The sequence below is a fragment of the Astyanax mexicanus genome, chromosome 13 (genome assembly GCF_023375975.1).
Source record: "Astyanax mexicanus isolate ESR-SI-001 chromosome 13, AstMex3_surface, whole genome shotgun sequence".
Lineage (NCBI taxonomy): Eukaryota > Metazoa > Chordata > Actinopteri > Characiformes > Acestrorhamphidae > Astyanax > Astyanax mexicanus.
The window spans coordinates 33534945-33560719 of NC_064420.1; the positions used below are offsets into that span (position 1 = coordinate 33534945).

Below are 25775 nucleotides of genomic sequence, written 5' to 3' on the forward strand. Positions count from 1 at the left end.
CTGTTTAGTTATGGAATGGAAAATACGGCAGATTTTAATGCATTGAAACAGCGCAACACCAGGCTGCTTCTGCTGCTCAAACTGTTTGCGCTCTCAGTTGTTCAGGGCAACAAGTGCACCATTCACCAGCTCGCAGCTCCCGCACGAGCCCCAGGAAAATAACAGGGAAAATCCAGTTTCTGTTTACTGCTGGGGAGTCATACAGAAAATTGGCCAGCTGTCGCTGGAATTTAATAATGTAGCCGTCGTTTTATAAATTACACTGCAGCCTAGCTTCAGATAATTACACAGTGAGTTAGAAACACAGTGGGTTCGCTTACGGAAGAAAGTGGAGGGATACATTAATGTACAGTCCGCAATAGGTCAGAAAAGTAGGCCTTCCTATTGGCGTAAATTCATTATCTGAGTTGCTCTGATTTGTTCATTTAAACCAAGTAAATGTAAGTTTACATTACAGTACATTACACCGGAAACTTACACTGGTTGGCTCCAATAAGAAATTAAATGCTTCGGTTTGTGAATATTCTCTGATAATTGTTCGGCAAAAAAAGCAATTTCCATAAGTAAAAAAAGACCATAGCATTTATATCTAACAATGACATGTATTTTAAGTCATCTTAAGCATTGTTTCTTTGTCAGCAGAGATGTTGAAAATCTTCAGTATAATAATATGTTTAAATTGTAGTGTATAGCTTTTTTCTGTGCAAAGCAAGACAAAAATAAATGAATAAATGTAGGTTATTTACTTAATGGCAAAAAATCTGTAATAAATCATGTCTGTTATTCAGTATATTCAGATGTGTTTTTTTTTATTGTTTTTAGCATTCTGTATACATCGTAAAAAAAGGGGAAAAAAAGAAAAAATAATAATTCATTTCTGAAATGAAAATGTGATTTTTATTGTTTATACGCTGTATAAATTATTTAAAAAATAGCATAACTTGGTTGTTATTTATATATATATATATATATATATATATATATATATATATATATATATATATATATATATATATATATACTGTATTGTTTAAGGTATTCTCTTTGCCTTTTAACACTATCAACATGCAAATTAAAAAGTACTTTTTGTGTTGGGTTTCTTGCTAATAAATCTTGCTATTTTACCACTAAATTGTATTAAAATCACATTGGGAGAAAAACAACTTTGGAAAAAGTGATGGAATTATTATTATTTTTTATTTAAGTAAGACCCCAGGAAGAATAGCAAGGGCATCTGCCCCTCAAAATAGATTTTTATAAAATTTATTTTTTTTTATTATTTGAGTAACAAAAAATAAAATAAGAGAGAAAAATATACAAATCATCAGATTTATCACAGTTTATTATAAGGAACAGCCATCAGTATCCAAACCACGGCAGCAGGTGGCACTAATGTGCAGCACTTGACCAAACCAAAGGGTAAATACAGTGTATCCATAAGGATTTCTCTGTACGGAAGGTGAAACCGCGTCTGTGTAGCCTGTGTAATGTGCTGTGCATTGCTGGAGATAGCCAGGCCTGCTCCAGAACCCAGGAAGAGCTGCAGCTCAGAGACACTCTGATACAGAATGGCAGCAGCCCGGTCAGTCCTGTCGCTCTCCAGGATTTTACAGCCGTGGAGCGGAGTGACGGGCGGCACGGTCAGTGTACGGCTCTTATTATAATGGTTCAGTAAGATAGTAGTGTGCTATATACCGCAGCAGTGTGTTTGTTTGGTGTGTGTGTGTGTTTATTTTACAGCGAGTTGAACAAGCCCGCTTTAAACTAGACAGCTACGTGCCTGTATTCACCCTGCCTGTTCCACACACACACTACAGCTGCGCACAAGGTCATTGACACTTAGCCAACTATAACCTAGCTGCTTATTTCATGTCTATAAAATAAGCTGAACAGCTTCTGTTCTAATGACACTGAGAAATGACTTATCTAGATAGCTGTATAAAAAATAAATGTTAAATATAGAAAAGTCTATTAGTTAGATAGCTAGCTAGCAATATGTGGTACAGATCATATCATTGCTGTATTAGGTGGCTGTAACCTTACTGGGACTATAAACATCATTATTCTCATTAGAGATTTTTAAAAATTAAACCTTTAAAGACCCACGTTCTTGTCCTGCTTTTGCGTCTTTCTGGTCTGTCCCTGTGTTTATTTACTGTGTTTATCCTGTGTCTCCACCCCTGTTGCTCACCTGTTTCTTTGTAGCTCTGCCCCCTTGTTACCTGGTCGCAGGTGTTTCCTATTTCCTGTCCACTTCTCTGTGTTTATATAGTCCTTCTTGTTTCTCTGTTATCCGTCTGTGGCTGTGCGTCGTTAACGTCAGTCAGGTTTCGTGTTCCCGTGTTTTTATGTACTCTGTTTCCTTTCGTTTCGGTTCTTCAATTCTTTAGTTCTTTGTTTGTTTGTTTTGTGTTTTTTCAATACATTACTCGCAAGTGTGTCCGCGCTCCACTTCTCCTTCCTGCTCCTACCTGACAGGAACTCTTTCATGGCATGCATTGTTTTTATTTCTCTTTGCTATTTGGGCGAATTGGTACCTAATTAGTGTAAATACAAATAATTATCTTTTTACATTATGGAGTTTCTGAGAAAAATGATGTCCACATATGAGGAGGGCAAAACAAAAGTAGAAACAACAATTGTGCCCCTTTCAGCAATATGGCTTATTTGAAGTGCAGCTTCAAAACGAAGTCATAACAAAGTAAAAAACATAAACATTTACTGTATTTACTGTTCATTTACATTTCTGAACAAAATTAAAACTGTAACATGTTAAACTCTTCTATAATGACCTCAAAAGAGGACACCAGGCCCTTGTAGAGCTAGATTTAGTGTTGTGGTCTAGACAACCCAAAATGTGATGTCCACACGTGAACGCCAGGTCCTAGTAGGTTTATACTTTACTGAGTTTTTTTTTTCTCAGACTGTCTCTGTTTTCTCTGGCAGGTGATAAGACCAGTTCTATGCAGTAGGAGAGAGAAGACCACTTATACAGTAAGTATCCTGTACACTGTAACCCTTATTTACTCTTTTATAAAAGTGCTGGGCTTGTGTTGTGTTGTTCTGCTTTGTTGAATTCTTAAAGACAGACACTGCAGGTCTAATTTTGTCACTTAACTTCTGTCCTGAAATACGACACAGCTCCTCTATGATTTCATTACACAGTTGTTCTTGCCAAGCCTCTTATCATCAAACCAAATTCCTTTTCACATAACAACCAAATAAATTTATCAGCTTGTGCCCTAACAAGAAAACCAGTCAAGAACTTTCTAATTAATTCACTTAAGATCACTAAATTGCACTTGGTGCTCTTACAGACCTAAATAAAGTAATAGTAAAGGATTTAAAGGTATGGATGCATGGAAATAAATGGCCCTATCTTACACCCTGTGCAAGGCACATTGCAATGCTTATTACCATGTTATACCCTGGTTTTTTCTCGCCTTTTGCCTGCTTCGCTTAAATAGCAAAGACACTTGTGAATATATCTATGCTGATGAGCGGGGTGGTCTGGAAATAAGGTGTGATCATGTAAATTTTTTGTGTATTGCTACCTTGGCAGCGGAAAACACAGATGTGCCACTGACTGATTTAAACCTAGACATTTAGACCTAGATCAATTATCAGATGTATATAGCTATCAACAAGTGTACACCACTGCTCGTTACACACAAAAGGATGCGCAGCAGCACACATTCCTGACTTTTACATCAATAACAAACAGAACACAAAATAAAATAAAATTGCTGTTACCGTAAATGACCTGCTAATGCACCTTCACATTGTGAATAAGCAGGTCAGTTTCCTCTGCAGAAGCACAGAGTCATTAAAATAGCAATCCGCCAAAGTCAAAGCGCACCTGGCTCCTCATAGAGGGAACGGCAAGTGACACGCTGATTGGTTTATTGCAAAATTTGCATGTTTTGCGATGCACAAGGCATATTTTTTTCCGTCTTCATGATACCAAAGACACACCGACATGCATTCCATCAAGCTGGGCAGTGAGCGCTTGATGACTCACATTTAAATTGCTAAAATTATCCTCAAAAAGTTGGACTGAAACTAAATAAAGTGCAAAAAAAACATAATTGTCCAAAATAACTAAATACAGAATACCTGAAACAGTTTATTACAGGTTCTCATTATTTAGGCACTTTTTCACCATTTAATTAAAGGAGAAATCTGGTGTGTACACTTGGGGTGTAGTGAAACATGATAACGAACAGGCTTATAATGCTAGCGACAGGGACATAGTCTTGCACATGCAGGAAATCACTATTTATACACCATTATCAAGCTCAAAGTAGCTCCACACTTCATTGGCAGAATTCAGAGATTTAATCGCATAAGAAATGCTATGCCCCTAGTGTTAGCATTGTAAGCCTTGTTGGGAGCTTCAGCTAATAGCTCTGTATTTTGGAAGGCTTGGGGTGAATGAAAGTGGGCTATTTGACAAAAGTACTCGTTATCATGATTCACTACAGCCTAAGTCCATTTTACACCAGATATCCTTAGTTTCCCTAAGGAAACTGTCTGAAATACTTTTGTCTTGCCTTTCAAAAAAACATTTTTGAACAGTAAACATTTTCATCATCCCTGCTGACAATCCAACTCCTATACTTACTGTACAATATATGGCCCTAATCATTTTTGCTGACCTTACTATTGTCCCTGTCCCTATGTTATTTCTGGCGTGAATTAATATAAAGGAGCCAGTATGTCAACTCTGTTTAAAACAGTGGTTTTATAACAGTGTCTATGTTGTGAATAGTCTTATTAACTTCATTGCATTTTAAAGTGGAGAATTGCATTATTGTGCCATTTTATTGTGATTGTTTTAGAGGCATAAAATGATCTTTAAATGACAATAATAACTCTAGTTGTCAAAAATAGTTATTGTGATAGGTTTCATATTCCCATTGACTTCAGTAAGCGTGTTCTGAGTCAGCTCCTTTCCTGTACAGGAGGACAAAATTATTATTAGTGGTAAAAGCATTAATGCAACAGGGCTGCCTTAGCTAGAGTACTGTTCAGAAGCCATACGGACCCAGCCATACTCTTACAGTGGCATAAATGCTAAAATTGGCCTATATGATGCTCTTTTATATGATGCCCTTAACCAACCAGCCTCATTCTCTCACAGCCATGCAACCGTCCATCCATGGGCTGGCTCTGAGTGAGTACTGTGAATTTATCCAGTGCAATTGACCACTACAGTATATCCTAAAGGTGCGACTATTTTGTGGCCTTTTGCTGCTAGAGGCTACTATTCTTGGTTATAAGTATTTGTATAAAGTAACCCTTTGTACTTTGGTCTGTCTGTGTGTGTTTAGTTAATAATTGACATGTAGTAAATATATTTGTTTGAATTTGTAGTCATACCAACATAACAATAATTGCACCTTTAGGGAATACAGTGGTGGATATGCTATACACAAGCCCTTTAGGCCTAACCTTCTCCTAAATAAAGTGCTATGCGTGTTTTGCAGGCATTAAGATTGAGTAGATAGGATGAAAGGTTGTACAAAGCTTAGAAATGTATAAATCCTCTCAGATTTCCCCAATTTTCCTGTTATCCCAAACGTAGCACAATTACTAATATCATGCTATAGTTTTTTCTTTTAGTTTAGTTACATGTTTGTAGATATCATAAACATGGCTTGTAAAGGATCATTAAGGACTATGTTTTCTGTAAGAACTCATAACATAATGAGGATGTGTCATCAGATATTAAGGAAACATGCTGAATTAAAGCACCAACAGCTCTTAGACAGTCTATAGAGCTTCATCCAGTATGTTCTTATGTAAACTGTGCAGTCCATACTGGAAACAGTGCATTGCAGACATGGTAATGAGCAAGCTGTCTATCTTTCTGCTGAGCAGGTAATCACTGGGCTTCAGTAAGGTTGCTAACCATGGCCATCTAGTGTAGTAGAGATGGCCATTTTGGACTGAAACATACAGTATATATTCACTGATCAGCTACAGCACAAAACTCATTGTCGCTTGCCACTATATGTCATTTGGGCAACATGTGTGAGCTTAACATATGGGGAGGAGTGGGTGGGGCAGAACTTAGAGGAAAGCGCAGCGTCTCGGTTCCAATACATCAGCTCACAGATGCCTTGTGCTGAGTGACATCACCTTTTGGAGTGATCTGGGGGGAGAGCACCATCTACCTGCTTAGAAAGAGCAAGGCTAACTGTGCTCTCTCAGGGCTCTGGGGCTCTGATAGCAAGCTACATGAGTAGGATTCGAACCCGCAATGGTCCTGATCATAGTGGCAGCGCTTTAGCTGGTATTTTGTCCTGTGGTCACCACTCCTGCTTCTGGAGATCTACCTTTGTGTTAAATTTGGGTTGGATTTGGAACTACTAAAGTAAATCTTCAGAAGTCAAGCTGGTGATCACTCCTATTGAAAATCTAAACTGTTTTATTGTGAGAATGACTCTCCCATCTCTGCACATCAGCCTCCTCCTGCTAAGTACGGAGGCCGACACACAGTGACCCTGATTCCTGGAGATGGGATTGGACCTGAACTCCTGAACCATGTCCGAGAGCTCTTCAGGTTTGTCAGTAGGCTAAATCATGTCTCAGTTCTGGTGTAGGGTGATCTGAATCGTTTGACAGTATGGGGTCTTCACAGGTTCTGCTGCGTCCCTGTGGACTTTGAGGTGGTGACGGTTGATTCGTCTGTTGTTTCAGAGGATGAGATTAATAACGCAGTCACAGCAATCAGACGCAATGGAGTGGCACTGAAGGGTAGGTTACTGTGGGTAATGTTTGTATTAGGGGTGTGTTCATATCTGATCATGTTTTGTAACTCGAGTATCCATTATTATTACTGTGTATTTTGTTCTTTTATTGCAGGAAACATTGAGACCAATCACAACCTTCCACCTTCTCATAAGTCCAGGAACAACCTGCTACGGTATTACTGCAGCTGTGTTTGGAATGATTAACTCATTAAACTCATTCACAATTCACTTTGTAGCAATTATTACAGTTTATACCACAGTTAGTTCGGACCCTGCAATGTGATTGGCTGAGAGGCATTTTATGAGTGACATTATTAGCCAGTAATGCACTGTAACAAAAGCTCTCCATTTATTACTCCACCACATACAGGTAACCTAGCAACAATGCAACGCTTACAAACCAAATACAAACCAAATGCGATATTAGTAAACACCACTGGGGGGCGCTGGATCCCATAGGCACAGTGAAGAAATGCCATGTCTCCAATAGGTGGCGCAGGCAAAGACAAATAAATTAGCCCAGCGATTCGAAAATATGCATTATTACACACATTATCAGCCACCAGAGTTGTTATTTCTAAAAAAAAAAGCTTAAGTGTTTATATTTTTCAGTTAATATTTGGTATTTTAAACTGAATGTAAGGTGGACCCTTGTAAGTCCGCAGCTTTAATTCTTAAAAAAACATTTTCTTTCAAAGTCAAACGAGCACTGGACTTTAATCTACACAGATTTCTCTCCTGAAAACCATTAATTTGGGTGAGTAAAGCTCTTGCATTTATTTACAGTAAGCTTAGATTTCCACAATTTTGACTGAAATAGACGAAAATAGGGGCCACCACGCTAACCTAGCAACAAGCAGAGCAGCAATAGAACTATTTTAACTTGCAGAGTGTTTAACCAAACAGATCGTATTTTCTCGTCCTCTTTAACTCAAAATCGTTCGATAATGGAACTGTGGTATAATCACAATAATACACTCGAGGTTCGTGCTATAGCGTGTAATATTGGCACTGCTGTTCTTATTTTAACAGCAGTATATAAAAAGCACAGTTTGGTTGTTTTGCTGTAGAATGTTAAAGGCTAAACAAGCACTCTGTTTTCTCAGCACGTCTCTGGATCTTTATGCTAATGTGATGCACTGCCAGACCCTGCCTGGAGTTCAGACCCGCCACAAAGACATAGACATCATCATCATCAGAGAGAACACTGAGGGAGAGTACAGCAGCTTGGAGCATGAGGTGTGTGGGTTTGTTTGTTTTCTGTTTGGAAACACTCATCATGGATATAAGTGGGGAATATTAGGTTTCAAATGATTTTCTTAAACTGCTGTTCTTCCATTCCACTGTACAAGGTCAAAAACAATACATCCACCCACTTAGATTATTAACTCAGTGGAGTTGAAAACTCCAATTATTTTGAAAGCTTCATATCATGATTGACTATAACTGGAAGCTTCTCTTTGTGCACATATGAAGAGGATTTCTTTGACAATGTACGTTGGGACCATGTCTAAAAAGCTTAGAGCATCCTGAAAATGATGATCCAATGAATCCAATAGATTTACTATTTATTAGTGTTTTTTGGACCCATTGCTAAGCAACTGCATATTATAAGATAATCAGTTTACACATTATTGTTACTGGGAGGTAAGTGTGTGCCATATTATGTTGTATGCAATAATATCACCAATATGTTTGAATATCGTGAGCGATATTATACCCTAAAATATTGTGCCATATCACTCACCCCTAATTATCCCATCAGGGTACCATTTTTTTTGCTGTTTTTAGCAAAAGAAAAATTGACTCTGTTCTCGTTTCCCATTATATATCCACTAGAGACAGATTATATCTGTCCAGTATCATTTATTTTACTTTAATTCTGGATATATGCAGATATATGCAGTGCGATATTAGTATCATGACATTCTGGATCAGTGACTTTAGTCACAAATCTGAGGAAAATTCTTGTATTTTTTAAATATCTTAGTTAGGGGTGTGCCATTTTATGCAATAATATAATAATAATAATTTTGTCGCGGTAGTGTATTATTGAAATATTTTTTTTAATTCAGTGTTTTGCCATATTGCCAAGAGTACCATTATCGCAAAAGTACCATAAAATATAGTGATATTATTTAAGGGCCATCTCGCCCACCCCTACTGGGAGGTGTAGCCACTTTCCCAGGTGTGAAATAAGTCCCAAACTATCATCATTATCTGAATTGAATTAGCTACTGTCCAAAGAAGAAGCATGTGCACCGAACTTGAATATATTTTGCAGCTGCCCAGCTGATTTTGGCCTGATCAAAGAAAAGCCTTCTAAAGAAAAGGTTTATGTTCACATTAGAAAAAAATGAGCTTTTTTGACACAATGATCTATATTTGAGGCATATTTGGATGAGGAAAGGTAAGGCATTTAACCCCCAATGTAGGACACTGTAGCAAATGTTAAGCATGGTGGTGGTAGCATCATTTTCCAAGGGTGTTTTGCTGCCAGTGCACATTCTACATTTCACAAGGATCGACATAAAAACATTTTAGATAATTAGTTTAAAGCCCAATATGGCCATGATATTTCTTTTTCACAAGCAGTGTATGTGAACTTCTGATCACAAAACAGAAACAGAAAAAATAAATGATTAAATAATAGAATTTTTGTAATTTTTGTATTTGTGCACTTTTTCTAACAACTCCTTTAGAATGTCCCTGGAGTGGTGGAGAGTCTGAAGATCATCACCCGAGTGAACTCTTTGCGGATTGCTGAGTATGCCTTCAAGCTAGCGAGAGAGAAAGGCCGCCGCAGGGTCACAGCTGTACATAAGGCTAACATCATGTGAGTGTTTTTTTACAGTCATTTTTAGGCCTGTCACAATATTTATGCTGTCAGTTTATCCTACAATATATGGATATGACCTCAATCATTTTTTGCTCTCATATAATAATAATATAAAAAAGAATTATTTTATGTACATTTTAATAACCTTAATTAAAAGCTCCAGTCTGATAAAGATGAAAAAGTATGATTAATTGCAAGTAATATTAATTGTATTTAACCAATAACCTCACTAACTAGGATCTAGATTTTTTTACACTTCAATACCATTGTTTAAATATTCTTAATTAGCAAGATTTCATTGATGTTTAAAACAGTGTAGTTATTGTAGCGATAGTTACTCTAACTGTTGTTTAAAAAAATAAAATGCAGATTTTTTCCTTTTGTGGGGTCAAGGGTTAATAGTTGCCTGAACTGGCTCTTTGAAGTTGGCATACAGTATTTTGGCCTTGGTTTTTCCACACAGGAAGCTGGGTGATGGGCTCTTCCTGCAGTGCTGTAAAGAGGTGGCAGCAGGATATCCTGATATTGCTTTCGACAACATGATTGTGGACAACACCACCATGCAGGTACGTGTTTACCAGCATATCTGATCAGATCTACTGTGATTTATCTTTGAAGCCATGAATACACTACACAACTTTTAAAGTGGGAGCAGATTATAAACAGACTGGACATATTTCACTACACGACAGGGCATGATACATTAAATTACATTACATTTGGCAGACGCTTTTGTCCAAAGTGACTTACAATAGTAAAGTACAAAAGTAATAGAAGTTAAAGGTAAAAACATCTTTAGATAGGGCTTAAAGGAGGTCAAAGGGAAATAATGGGATAGAGGAGTAGAGGAGGGGAAAAAGGAAATTAGGTTAGAAGTAGTTAGTAGTTAGATACGCTATACAGCAAATTTTTGGAGTTCAAATTTCTGGAGTTAAACAAAAACGTCTAAAGTATTAAATTGTGTGAGTTTATTCTCCAGCTTAAACTACAGGTTGAGTTGAGAGGAACTCTTTGCTGATGTAGTATTTCAGAGTTTATTCCAAGGTATTCAGGAGCATAACTGTACTCTTTAATGGGCGTGTCCCTCAATCCCAGCTTACCATTAGTGTGAAGTCTTGATATTTTATAAAATGGTTGTTTGCCTAGCCCAGGGGTGTCCAAACTTTTTTTGTTGGGGGCCAGAAGGAAAAATATATTTGAAGTCACGGGCCACACTCTGTAATAAAACAAATAATGAAATATACCACTTTAAATAATACATTTTTTCTGATTATTTCATTTACACACCAGTTTACATGACTTACTATCTTTATCTTTGACAGTGTTGTGTAAACTAAGATTTTTCAAATTGATGTTTAATTTCATGATGTCTCTTAATATTAAACTCCTTATTTACGGCAACTTTTAGACTCTGTTTTTCTGTGCTAGAAATGCGCACCCTGTCCACTCTTAGACTATTTTTCCCCGTTTTTCTGCTCTAGAAATGCGCACTCTCTCCTCTTTTAGACTCTTTGGCCTGTTTTTCTGCTCTAGAAATGCGCACACTCTCCGCTTTTAGACTCTTTTGCCCCGTTTTTCTGCGCTAGAAATGCGCACCCTCTCCGCTTTTAGACTCTTTTGCCCCGTTTTTCTGCGCTAGAAATGCGCACTCTCTCTGCTTTTAGACTCTTTGGCCCGATTTTCTGTGCTAAAAATGCGCACCCTCTCCGCTTTTAGACTCTTTTGCCCCGTTTTTCTGCGCTAGAAATGCGCAATCTCTCCGCTTTTGGACTCTTTTGCCCCGTTTTTCTGCGCTAAAAATGCGCAATCTCTCCGCTTTTAGACACTTTTGCACTGTTTTTCTGCGCTATAAATGCACACTCTCTCCGCTTTTAGACTCTTTGGCCCGTTTGTCTGCGCTAGAAATACGCACCCGCTCCACTTTTAGATTCTTTTGCCCCGTTTGTCTGCGATATATATGCGCACTCTCTCCGCTTTTAGACTCTTTAGCTGGTTTCTGACACCTAGCGTTCAAACTTTGGATCTCACATTATAAAAACCAGCGGGCCAACTTTCATTCTATTTCTAAAATACCTCGCGGGCCGCTCCAAAAAAGGAAACGGGCCGCAAATGGCCCGTGGGCCGTAGTTTGGACACCCCTGGCCTAGCCAATGTGTTGCTGGCTATAAGAGCAAGTTACCATCTTCTGCACTGTAAATTGTGACAAAGTGCATGTAATGCACTAAAAACTGCAGGATTAAAGTTGCCATGCAATGAAAAAATACTGGCATAAACTTGTTGAGGATGAAATTGTTATTATAATCAGTAATGATGCTTTTTGTTGTCATTTTTACTCCTAAATGTTCTAGGGTTTTTAAATATTACAATGTTGTTTAAATATATTTGTGTGAAGGAGTTTATGTTAAAATTAACCTCAGCTGAGAACTGTATTTTACTCTAGATGGTATTTAAGTATTTTAACTCCCACAACAGTTCAGATTTAACTCCTGAACAGAGTTAAAAGGCCAACTCCCAGAAAAGAGTTACTTTAACTCTGTCATAGAGTTTATTCGATGGTCACACATATATACACTTAATATGAGTTGATAATAACTAACAGGGAATTTATTCCAAAAAACAGAATTTGCTGTGTACACCACCAGAATCCTGACCACACAGGCTAAAAATCAGGTCTCAGCTCATCATACTCTACACAATTTGAACTCATCTGGAAATCAGGGTTAAAATCTGGCTAAAAGTTGTGTAGTGTATCTCCATCTTAAGGAATTGTTGTACTTATGTAGTCGTGCATAGACAGGTACATTCCATCTCATTTTTATGGTTCCAGTAACCATCTGGTAATAGGTATACCATGTGTCCTCCAGCACTGAGTGAAGCGTTATACCTGATGTGCCTTATGGGTGGAGTTTTATGGTGTGTTCTGTTTTGGTTCTGTGTATCCAGCTGGTTTCAAAACCCCAGCAGTTTGACGTGATGGTGATGCCCAATCTGTACGGTAACGTGGTGAGCAACGTGTGTGCCGGACTCGTCGGTGGACCAGGCCTGGTGCCAGGAGCCAACTATGGAAAGGACTACGCTGTCTTTGAAACAGTAAGAGATTAATAGTAGCTATAACATCTTGCACATTGACAGTAAGGATGCACCAATATTGAATTTGCCTGACTTTTTTTAATAACCATTAGTTAACACTACTGTTACTTACAATACTGTTGCAAGTGAATATTATTATTTTAAATACCATTTTAAAACATAAAATATAATTTATTTTATAGACCATACACTAGAACCCAGTGATTACCAAATATTTTATAGTTGTTTCTACATTATTAATAATATCAAGCTAATAAACCTATGGTTCAAAATGTTAAACATTACTATACTATATATATATATATATATATATATATATATATATATATATATATATATTCTATATACTATATATAATGTACAGTAATATACAATGTATAATGTATATGTATTGTAAACAGCAGGGCTGCACGATTTGGGCAAAATATTTAATTGTGATTTTTCCACTTACCCCTAAACCTGTATTAGTAGTGAACATATATATCAAATATAATATATAGTTAGAAACTTCTTTCCACATAAAATATTCCTAGGGTTCATAGATTAAATGCAGTTATCAGTTTTATTTTTAAATTTCAAAGGACAAAAAAAATATATATATATTGTTTTATGTATTAATTATATTAAAAAATATGTGTAATAATCTTTATTTTCTTTCTCTTAAAACCTCATTTATCAAAGTGCCACAGCTATTACTTATTATTAGGAAGAACTAAATAATAAGAAATAAATTAATAGGCTCAAAGACTACAATCCCCAGCACTCTACTGACTACAAACACGGTGACGTCACGGCACACATGCAGGCTATTGGCTAATTCAAATGGCAGCTCCTGCGACTGAAACATCGCATCAATCATGGTTTTTTATTAAAAAACAATTAATCGTTCAGCCCTAGTAAACTGTTTTACATAGTCATGATACAGTTACATTAGGCTGTACACATTCAAAGTATTTTATTTAGCATTTTAGCAAACAGACTTATCCCAAGGCCACTTACTGTGCCAGTTAGATGTGGGTGATAATGTGGGAGGCTTGTGTCTCTCATTGGGGGAAACATGAATTCCAGCATGTTTGTGACATTGTGACATTCTAAAACTGGGCCACATTACAGTTTTCTAACATAATAACAAACTATCACCCAAAATCAGCAGGAACATGACCTAGTGTTTGTGCTTTGTGTTTTCAGGCCACAAGAAACACTGGGAAAAGCATTGCTAACAAGAACGTTGCAAACCCCACTGCTACACTGCTGGCCAGCTGCCTGATGCTGGATCACTTAGGGTATGTAAAAATATTTATTTTTACAGTGCTTGAAGTGGGCCAGTAGAAGAGACCTTATAGGAAAGTATGTTTACTCTGCTGCCATCCTTCTTATAAAGCCACTTAGCAACTATTTCCAGTCACACTAGAGCAGGCTGTGATACTTGTGAATGGGAAGAGAGCTCAAAACTACTTTTTAAAAAAGGATATATATATATATATATATATATATATATATATATATATATATATATATATATATATATATATATAATATTTTAAACCATCATTAAAATCTAACATACAGTACAACCTCATTTACAGTTTGTAGTGATTGGAAGGCTGCAACTAATGACTATTTTAGTAGTCGACTAATCTGACAATGATTTTTTCAATAAGTCAAAATTATTGTTTGCCATGCCCTCTATTTGCACTTCCCTCTGGTGAGGCTCCTGATCCAATGCATATTTTACTGCACATTGTCTGTTAGGAGATTTTAGGATGCTTATTAGTACCGTGCAGTACCCCCGCTGACCTACACATAGATTTATATTAGAACTACATATTCTCTGTCTTGTCTTAGTTCTATGAACTTAATGCACATTAACAGCCCAAGAATACAGTTACAAACGAATAAATCAATGCTTAGGTTTCCTGCAAGTACAGCCGGCCAACAAATATCTCTCATTCGTATGCCTACAAGATGCTAGGTCAGCCAAAACATTAAGTACACACAAAAACTCACCAGTCAGGCAGCCTATCATTGTGAATTATTTTCACATTGAAGGACAGCCTTTAAAAAGGCTATTTAATATGATGTGACACAATATTTTTCTTATTTAAAGTTATAATTCCATAACATTTCGCTAACTATTAAACTAATCCAGCATGAGCTCTGTTTTACACTAAGCAATGCGTAACTCCTTCAGCAGAGCACCAAGAAGGGGTTAGACAGTTATGGCTCCGCCCCCAGAGTGAAAATCATAATTCTGATTGGTTAGATTGTCCTGCGACTTTGCTAATATAATCATTACTACACCCTTCTCAAAATCAGGAGAAGGGGCACGCAGACATGTGGGCAGAAGCCATTTTAAAAAGCTTTGATTGGTTAGAACAGCTGTCAGTCAGATAAGAGTCCTGAAGCAGCTTAAAATACTAAATACTAAAGACTAATGCTTTGAATTAGTTGCTGTTTTTTATTTTAGTTAATTTATAAAATATATGCTTGTAGTTTACAAAAACTATAATATATATATTTCCTGATTAAATATTATGTAATGATTTACATGCACCTATTGTCACCCCTTCTCTGAAGGGTTAGAAGGGCCTCACTGCACACCACTGATACTTACATGTCTTCAATTGACATGTACATATTAACAGAATATATGGTTCGGGCCAAAAGTTTGGAGGCACCTTCTCTTTTTTTAATGCGTTTTCTTTATTTTCATGACTATTTACATTGTATATTCTCCCTGAAGGCATCAAAACTATGAATGAACGCGTGGAGTTTTGTACTTAACAAAAAAATGTGAAATAACTGAAAACTGAGTTTTTTCAAAATAATCCTTTGCTCTGATTACACACACTCACACAGATTGTACTGAACCCAAATTTCATTGCACTGTGTGCTTGTACTCACATGGAATAATAATAAAGCACTGATTTTCAAAGAATTTTGCTTTTATCATCCTGCTTTTTGGTCTTTTCACCTTTGCCAGCTAAAATACTGATGATTTATATCAGAATACATTAGAGATCTTCCCCAGGTTGCTGGATTATTCCCTGCTATTTCTTGTTATAAATGATGAGTAATTATATCTGTCCTGTCTTTTTTTTTCCTAGGCTTGTTGACTACGCCAGTATGATCCGGAAAGCCATTTTCAAGACGCTCTCAGAGACTCGGGTATGATCAAATCCCTTTACTCCGCTTAATCTCTTTTAAGTAGGCTGAGTCCATTCTCACATCCTTAGAAGATTTGGTCTGATCAATTACCGTCATCCATCAAAGCTCTTGTGATGTTACTAAAGAGACTAAAAAGACTATTTTCTGTTGATACCGGGTGAAGATTTAATGTAGAAGGAATAGTTCAGTGACAAATCAAATTAACATGAGTGATTACCCTACATGGAGTTAATTAGCCATGTTTGATATCTTAATGTTTAATGTTTGCTTCTGTAATTTTTATTTGCTGGGAGTAAGGGTAGACTAACATAATTAAATACACAACTGTTATTAAACAAAATGCCCAAAATGGTCCAGACAAATTTTAAGACACAATATGACTGCAAATAGGATGTTTTAAAGATTGTAACATTTATAACTTCATAATTTGTACCATATTTAAAAATATTCAAGTAATTCTTCATAGCAAATTTAGTATTGGAACATGTGTATAAATATAAGATATTTTCAGCTATTTGTAACTGACTTATTTACTTGAAGTTTCTGTGGAGTTTTGCTGAAAAAAGCAATAGATGCCACTATTTTACAAAAGATAACTGATGTTAGTTCTGTATAGAACCACACAATGCAAACAAAAATAAAATCTACTAGCTTAAATAATGTAATTGCATAGATGGCCGTACATGATAGGGTTTTAATAATTTCATTAATGTGAAACAAATCATTGATTGATGTACACATTTAATTTAAATAAAATTATTTAAATTAAATGCAATGTAAACACTCAGGCTACATGCCTCTGATCAGCGAAAGAGCTAGCACAGTTGGCACAGTAATGCTAATGCTGCTCCAGCAGTGCTATGCAAGGTTAGCAGCAAGCTACAGGCCTGGTAACATAAGTGATAAACATTTAGTGTAAAGTACTGCATGGGGACACTGCTACCTTTCGATAGACTGATTTCTGAATCAAAGCAAACAGTTATGACCAATCATCTGCAGTGATTTTGTAAGATCAGACATAAAATCTCTTCATCAAGCTATTTGGAAAGAAATTATGTTCTTAGCACAGGAGCTCAATCTCAAGCTTCACTAGTCTTATTGTGTCAGTGTAAGGTGTGTGAAGTTCAGGTAAGCAGATTATTTTTGACCTCATTTCAAAGTGCTCATGTGGTGGATTATGGAAATCCAGGATTCCAGCCAGACTGCCCGGCTTATAGTAACACAAATAGAGATTTTGTAGTTGCTCTGAGGTCTGCGAAGCTTCCTGATTAGATTTTACACAGGGCTTTTCACTGACATGACAGAGGGGCACAAATTCTACTGGGTGACCTTAACCTGTTTAATCGTAAGAAAAATATATGGGTTCTTCAGTTTCTTCAGTTTTATAGTTACACTAACTTACTTCTCACCTCTAACTAAAAAAGTAATTAATTTCTTTCAATGTATTGATCAATACCAAATAAATCAAAAGTATTGAATAGTATTTCTTAAAGGAGTTGGTATGTTTGGTATGTTTTACTATTCGACTCCCCCTACATTTGGGGACGATTGAGTGTAATTCACTTTTACCCTACTGCGGTAAATACAAATACAAATTTCTTATTAAATAAAGTTGCAAACATCAAAATACTACTAGTTTTAAACAAAGGTCATCTTAAATGAACTGTGAAAATGTAAGTTATTTATTGCATATGCATGCATAATATGTTTTTGATTGTTTAGCCATTTCTGAGCTTTCCAGTTAAGCGCAAACTCGATTTTAACTTAACAATACACAGACTAAAGGATAAAATAATATTTCTTTTCCCTTAAATGAGCTGCTGGCACACATCCACAGCATAAACACACTGGTCAGAATCTTCTGCTAAGTCTAGTACATGCTTTGTGCGTATTTCGAGACGTGCAAGGCGTATTTGTGTGCGCTATCAAATACAAATCATGTATTTGAATATTTCATGAATATTTCAGCTAATTACTAATTGACATTAGTTAAGACATTATTAATCACTAATGCATTTATTTATTTATTTTATATTATACACTGTCTGGCCAAAAAAAAAATCGCCATCTGAATTTAACTAACTAAATATTCTGGGGTTGCTGCAGTTGGTCTGCAGGTTTAGGTTCAGCAACAGTATGTGCTGAAAGAATGAGGTCAGCTGACTACCTGAATATACTGAATATAGACCAGGTTATTCCATCAATGGATTTTTTCTTCCCTGATGGCGCTGGCATATTCCAAGATGACAATGCCAGGATTCATGGGGCTGGAACTGTAAAAGAGTGATTCAGGGAGCGTGAGAGACCACAGAGTCCAGATCTTAACCTTATTGAGAATCTTTAGAATGTGCGGGAGAAGTGTTGCTTTTGCAGTGGTCAGACTCTACCATCATCAATGCTGCAAGATCTTGGTGAAAAATTAATGCAACACTGAATTAAATTTAATCTTGTGAAATTGCAGAAGCTTGCAGAAGATGTCACAGTGAATACATAAAGCCGCAATCAAAGCAAAAGGCAGTCCAATTAAATATTTTTAAGCAGTGTATTTACAACATTGTAAGCATGACAATTTAGTAGTATTTAACAAATATTTACTAATAATGTACTTACTGTTCATTCTTTTCTCTACAGTTGCACACAGCTGACATCGGGGGGCTGGCCACAACATCTGAGGTGGTGCAGTCCATCATGCGGGAGGTGCAGAAGACAGGACCTCTTACTTCTGAATATATTTGAACACATAGTTCAGCTCAACACCAGGTACGCAGTATTTTTTTTTAAAGCACTAATGTGTATCATAATGTTTGGATGCAGTGCATTTCACTATTCTATTAAATGAACAGTCATTAGCTGTGATGCCTGTGGCAGCCTGTCTGATGGATTGTAATAGAACTGAGTTTCATAAAGCCTGGCTGGGGCTTTATGGGGCTCTATGTACAATCTAAGCAATGGTAATAGCATTAGCATAATTGTTTATATTTTGCAACAATAATCATTTGTCATTTTTAATGCTTTCTAGGTAGAAATCTTCAATCAGTCAAGCATAAAGCTGCTGTGCGTGTGTGTGTGTGTGTGTGTGTGTACATGCATACTGCTGTACAACCAGGCCATGACATCATACTGTACTGTACATAAAGTAAAAGTAGATAGCACTTAAGCTTTGGAATGTCATACTGTCTGAATATTGTGTCTAAAAATAACTAGTTTAATAAGTTTAAGTTTTTTTTTTTTTTTGAATTAGAAAGTGGTACATTATTGCAAGCTAAAATACAATGCAGCTTAGAAAATACATTAAGAATATTCAGAAAAGTAAAAATTCTGTAAATGAAAAAAAAAACAGCATTGTCTTATCATACGCTCATCTTTACATTTACCTGATGCTCTTACTCAGAGCAAGTTACAAGGTTACTTGTATTACTTACAGACTAGAGTCAATCCAATATAGTGGTAGGGGTTTATTAGTGTTTAAGGCAGCATAGTCACCCAGACCAGAAATTGAACCCAAGTCTCTTAAATCTCCTACATCACAGTTACAGTTACATATTGGCTTTTTCTGTTGCGCCACACCAACCTTTCTTTACAAATAACTGCTTATTCTGTAGTGCATACTGCTGTTTACATTATTGGTACTATCAAAAGGAGATCCAGCCAGTTCAAGCCTGATTTGATACCCGATGATGCCAAAACTGGCCCCCCTCTCTTTCAGTAACTCAGTGTGATGATAGCCGATAAGGTTGTCTGTTAAAAGTAGCTGTATTGATTTTTTTGTGCCTACCTGGGGAAGTTATCCACTGCGCTTATCAAATTATCACTATTATACAGAATTTTTAAGGCTTCTTGCATTAGACACCTCATTAGGAGAGTCACCAGGCATTCTCAGGCACGGAATATGATAACAGACCTCCTTTTCCAGGACAACAGGATATTTCCAGTCCCTCAGCATATTTATTTGTAGATTCATTAGATTTAAATGTTACATCCTGTATAATAACATAAAACACTGTGTTATAATGTAAACTGGTGTGAAGCCACTAAGCATGTTCTTAACCAGACGTTTTAATGCATATATTTTTTTTAATCATTGTTTAGTTTATTAGCCAACTGCTAATCAGCCAGGCCAAAATGTTTTTTTTTATTATTATTCTTACCATGCAGGAATATAAATGATTAGTTACTTGTTTATCTGAATATAATACTGTCTGTGCTTCCTGAAAGTTACTTAATCCTAAATAACAGCCAGGGGTTAACTAACCAGTTTTAAGGGTACATTGAATGATATAGTGTGGCTTTACAGTTTTTAACACTCAACTCATCTTTAACATAATAATAAAGGTACTGTATCTATGAGATGTTTTACCTGAAGACAAAATTTCTCAGTTAATAATATATGTGCAAAATGTCTTTTTTTTTTTTTTTTAACTGTTACGTTGTTGAGTTGTTCATGGGGGTAGCACCTTGTGTAGTTACATATAATCAAATGAAGTACATTTTGTTCTTCTGTACAATTAACTTACTATACAGTACCGTATTTTTCGCACTATATGGTGCACTTAAAATCCTTTAATGTTCCCAAAAATCGTCAGTGCGCCTTATGTATGAATTTTACCAGTAAGGAGCGGTAAAGCCACTTAATGCTGAAGTGCAGCATTATACAGGAGTTTCAGTTTAGTTCTGCAGCACTGAGACTTGAGCAGCATTAGCATTAGCTGCTAACCACGCTAAGCGCTAACTCTTTCGCCATTCAGAGGTGACTATTATCAGACTGTAGCCTGCTGTTAACCCCAGCTAGAGCTGCTGGAGCTGTATTAGCCACAAACCGCGCTAAGCGCTAGCTCTTTCACTGTTCAGAGGTGAGTATATCGGACTGTAGTTTGCATGTTCACTGTGTTAAAACAAGCTACGTGGGACCGCTAGCTAATATCATCCTGGCTTACCAGAACTCTCAGGGTTCCTCAATGTAGCTGCATCAGGGAGAGCTTACGAGTGCTAACCATGGCTAGCGCTAGCTAAGCTTACTGTAAATAAACAGAAGCGCTTTACTCACCCAAATAAACGTTTTTCTGGAGAGAAATCTGTGTAGACTAACATCCAGCAATCGTTTGACTTTAAAAGAAAATGTTTTTTTAAGAATAAACTTAGTTTTACTTAACTTTGTTGACCCCCCACCACCACCCAGCGATGAGACCTGCTGAATTAGAAGGAAGACATGGCAACACCCCTGTTTTTTACTAGTTTTGCATAATGTGCTGTATAATCTGGTGAGCCTTATGTATGAAAATAGACCCAAAAATACACAATCATTGATAGTGCGCCTTATAATCTGGGGCACCCTATAGTGCGAAAAATAGATTTTATATTTGTAACTCAGCTACATTTTAGTCCTTCACATTTAGTTACATTTTTCTTTTCGTGTTTAATTTCATTGTTTTATCTGTGACAGCTTTAAAAGTGATTAGGGTGTTTCCACTCCTTTAGTTTGTTCAGTCTGGTCTGAATCTGTGAATACGTTTGTTAAATTGGAGAAAATTTCCTTTTGGTTCGGTTTGTTTTTACACAGGGAAAATCCAAGAGCACCAAAATGCATCACAACAAATCATGTGAAAACATTCTCTCTGCTAATTGGTCAGACCTGTCTAGGAAAGGAGTAGGAACGAAGTAAATACAGGAAGTGTCCTGTGTTCTGGACTAGTACTTTTTTCTGTGCTGCTTAACAAGGAGCAACAGCAGAGGTGACACTTGCTCATAGTTGATAATGTAATTATCTGGGTAATATACCAAGTTAAACCCGGCTATGGCAGCTGTTTAGCTTAAAAATGCACAGAGATTTACACCTGATAGTTTAGTCAGATTGCAGTCAGATCATATTCTCACCACAAACTTACTACTTCTGGGGTGTGGTGGTTGTTGTGGTTTGATCCCATATGTGAGTGCAATTACTGTATTCACACCTATACAAAGAAATCTTACCATGGGTAAAAAAAAAAGAATAGTGAGTCTGATTTAAGTGTAATAAAGAGGAGGTTTTCACAACTGTGTTTTAGATCAATTTATTCAAACTATGTTTTCATTTGGCTTGTTGCGACACGGTTTGAAGCATGTGGATTTTACCCTATGTGAAAACAAACCAAACCAAGGTCAAAATGCTTCAAATTTACAAATACGGTAACTGATTTTTGGACCAGAGCAAACCAAGAACAGGTGTGGAAATGCCCTAAACATTATGCTCCTGTTCTAAGGCATTTCATATGGTACTATACTTCTACTTCTTATTTAGAAAAAAAAGGACTTTTATGTACTTATATGTTCTCGCAATACTTTTACTTGAGTGCGGGTTCAAGCTATTCCACCCAGCTCTGGAGCTTTGTAAACTATGGTATTATTTGTCAAGTACATACAACTTATGTCATAATCGATTAATAATAAATGATTTATGTAAGAAAAAATGTTTCATAACTGCTCCTGTGAACTAGAGCTGAAAAGTGAGTTACTGTGATATTTACTTTACAAAGAGGTGTGGTGCTTTCGTGAGCTCTCAGGGAATGCTAAGTGACATACGCTGATTCTTATTGTTGCTGTCAGACAAAAACCTTCTATCTCCAGTGTTTTTTTATTTTCTGACATAGTTTAAATATTGTTAATCTTTGCATTGTGTCAAAATTGAGTATCGAACCAATAGAAATGCTACAAAATGACTTTTTAACATTGATAAAAATTATAATGCCAGTTATTAATTTGCTTCTTAGCTAAAATTCATTGGAATTGTACACTTTAAAATACTTTAATAATTAATGTTATTAATAATTATATTACGTTTTTTAATCACATGACATTTCCTTCTAATTTAAAGTTGCTGTTTTAAAGAAACCCATTTAAATATTTTTTGTTCAGGTCAAGAAATTACTAGAAGCCTGTTAGAAATTTGTGATCAGACGGTATATAGTGGGATCATAATGCAACAGATGCATATTTACTCAGTGTAACCTATCAAATACAAACAATGCAGAACATTTATAGAGGTTATGTCAAATTCGGTTTAGTGCCAGATTGAGTCAGTCAATGTTTCAATTAATGAGTTTATTGTATTTTTTTGTTATTAGTCAATGTTGCTTGTCTACAAAATGTACCTTTCACCAGTAAACACTGTTCACCTCAACAAACTGTCATTTCTTTACATTTTTATTTGGAATGAAGATGTTATTTAGCACTAAATATACTATAGTATTATAGACAGTAGGTCAGTTTTGCACTGATTACTTTATTGCCAGTAGATGGCACTGAAGTCCTGTGGTTTCACTGAAGCAAGGCTGATGTGCTCTGTAACATGATTGGCTAAATCAAATAAAATACATGAATTAAAAATGCTTCCTGTCATTATGAATGTATAAATTTGCACACAAACAAAGACACACACACATTCTGCAGGCAGGTATGTTCAGTTCAATCATGCAATAAACCTTTATAAAATTTATATAAAGTTTTAACAGCAGAGTTCAAATCTCAGACGTGATCTCACATCAGCAGCGTGCCTTATGATATTGCAAACATATATTAGACTGTATTTATATAAATATAATGTATTCTTATTTAAAAAATTAGTTTATGTCGCTTTCTTAGAGGGGCAAACACAATTTCAATTTGCAATGATGCAAAATGTAAAAATATATGAAATATAACAAGAAAATAATAGAAACATTGATCGTACAAAAAAAGAATGAGGTCAAAAGAGAATAAAATCTTACTAGACTTCAGTCAATATCAGCAGATTCTTGAGAACAATGTTCAGAAATCAGTGATAAAGTTGAGGTTGAGCCGAGGCTGGATACTTCAACAAGACAACGACCCTAAACACTGCTCAAAATCTACTAAAGCATTCATGCAGAGGAACAAGTCCAACGTTGTGGAATGATCATCTCAGTCCCCAGACCTGAATATTACTGAAAATCTGTGGTGTGATTAAAAGCGGGCTGTTCATGATCATCAAAATCATCAAACCTGACTGAACTGGAGATGATTTGTAAAGAAGAAGAATGCTCCAAAATACCTTCAACCACAAGCTTCAACCAGACTCTCATTGGAAACTATAGGAAGTGTTTAGAGGCTGTTATTTCTAAAAAAAAGAAAATATTACTAAATATTGATGTCATTTTTCTGTTGGGGTGCCCAAATTTATTAGAGCTCAAATCGGGCTCAAAATATCCAGCCCGCCCCGCCCCATACAGTGTTGTTTTGAGCCTGAAATTAAATCCGACATTTTTTGAGTAAGTAGATCAAAAACACAGTTTGATTTGTTACTTTGCTGTATTGTGATTATCACGCCATAGCTTTAAATGAAATAAAAATAGCATCAAAAAACAGACGCCTACATCACAGATTGTTTTCTTGAGCCTGAACCGGGTTAGGGTTTAGGCAGAGAATCTAAGCTCTACAATTTATGCACCTAATTTTGTTAAAAAAATAATTTTTGCACACTTTCTGTAAATCCTATAAATTTCATTTCACTTCTCAAAGATGACTGTGTTCGTCTACTATATGATATACGTATTTCACTGAAATTGCTGATCTAAACATCCAATGGTTCATAAAGGAAAATCGTGAAAATGATCAGATGTGCCCAAACTATTTCATAATACTGTAGTTTTGTCAATGAGTAATTTTGTCAATGGGTGTTTTCGTAAGGCTTAAACTGTTTCACAACCACACAGAACAATATTAGTGATGAGGTGATAAAGGCAGTATTTGTGAACACACTGTTCACTGTTATGAAAGCACTTAGACCTACCTCTGCAGTCTGACCGGTGATGGGATTATAAAGCAGCGGCACAAACGTGGGCCGAGGGAGGAGGACTTCAAAAGAACAAAATGTCATCTTTCACTAATTTAAGCACTTTGGCCAAATGAGGAGGCAATTGAGTGTAAAAAACGCACTTTGTCTTTGCTGGAAAAGGACAGGAGCTGGAATGTAGGAGACGGCGGAGAGCAGGAAGGAAACACGTTGGCAGGATAAAGTACTCAAAGAGAAAGCACCTGTGGAGAGTGTTACTATTGTAAGAGTTCTTCACTTTCGCCTCGGGCACATTCTCTCGCTCGATTGGATATTTTGCTATATGCTGGGATATCTGCCCAGGGACTCTTTGGGTTAGGGGGTGGGGGAGGGGTTCTGTTATGACTGTTCTGGCAATGTTGTGGACCATAGAGCCAAAAAGCCACTTTGAGGTGATCAGAAAAATGAGAAAAACAGCACGCTGTCTGAAAAGATATAAAAGGAAAGAAAAAGAGAGAGAGGGAGAAAGAGCTATGTGGTAAAAAGAACAGCAAATAAATGACAGGATTATTTAATGACTAAAACTAAATACTATATAGAGTAGAGACTGAGAGAGAGAGAAAGACTATATGTCTAAAAAATGATCAGTGAATTCTGAATTCTTTATTTCGGTCAAAAAAAGATTCCTTTGTAAAAGAAAAGTGCATTTAAGTATAGTTAACATTTTGGAACAGCTTAAGTATATTTAAGTTGTAATTAAGCTACATTTTAATACAACATGAAAGCATTAGGTTGTGCTTTTGAGTGCTTTTTTCATACAACTTCTGCAAACTTATGTAGATTTAAGTATGTGTTTTTTAAACATCATTTTTAATGCACTTGAAGTATATTGTAAATGTACTACTTTGCTTATTCATGCACATATTGTGTACACCCTAATGCTGCTGGAAAAAAAAAACTTCACTCAAGTGCACTTTTAAGTGCAAAACAGTATTTAATGCAAAGGCACATATAAAATATATTCTATCAACACAACGTTTAATTTAAAGAATATTGCTTAGAAAATATATTTTTTTAAGTGCAGCAAAAGTATATTTAATGTGTATTTTTTTAATAAAGTATGTTAAATTGAAAATGTAATTTTAGTATTCTTTACCTA

At 36.1% G+C, this 25775-nt stretch overlaps 1 protein-coding gene across 1 annotated transcript; it reads left to right on the plus strand.

The window, feature by feature from the left end:
• Positions 1-1391: 1391 nt before the first annotated feature.
• On the plus strand, positions 1392-23214 carry LOC103045952 (isocitrate dehydrogenase [NAD] subunit gamma, mitochondrial). Its single transcript, XM_007249952.4, has 13 exons — positions 1392-1640; positions 2947-2994; positions 6471-6568; positions 6647-6762; positions 6871-6931; positions 7865-7997; positions 9461-9594; positions 10061-10163; positions 12541-12687; positions 13876-13970; positions 15795-15855; positions 18487-18615; positions 18875-23214. Exons 1-12 carry the CDS (start codon positions 1569-1571, stop codon positions 18589-18591), a joined length of 1173 nt encoding a protein of 390 aa, XP_007250014.2. The 5' UTR covers positions 1392-1568; the 3' UTR covers positions 18592-18615; positions 18875-23214.
• The last annotated feature ends 2561 nt before the right edge of the window (positions 23215-25775 follow it).

What these genes read in the sequence shown, in the direction of transcription:
- LOC103045952 (XM_007249952.4), top strand. Translation starts at nt 1,569, where the DNA reads ATGGCAGCAGCCCGGTCAGTCCTGTCGCTCTCCAGGATTTTACAGCCG. An exon ending in GCGGAGTGACGGGCGGCACG is followed by an intron (nt 1,641 to 2,946) that starts GTCAGTGTACGG and finishes TTTCTCTGGCAG; the next exon opens with GTGATAAGACCAGTTCTATG. An exon ending in AGACGCTCTCAGAGACTCGG is followed by an intron (nt 15,856 to 18,486) that starts GTATGATCAAAT and finishes TTTTCTCTACAG; the next exon opens with TTGCACACAGCTGACATCGG.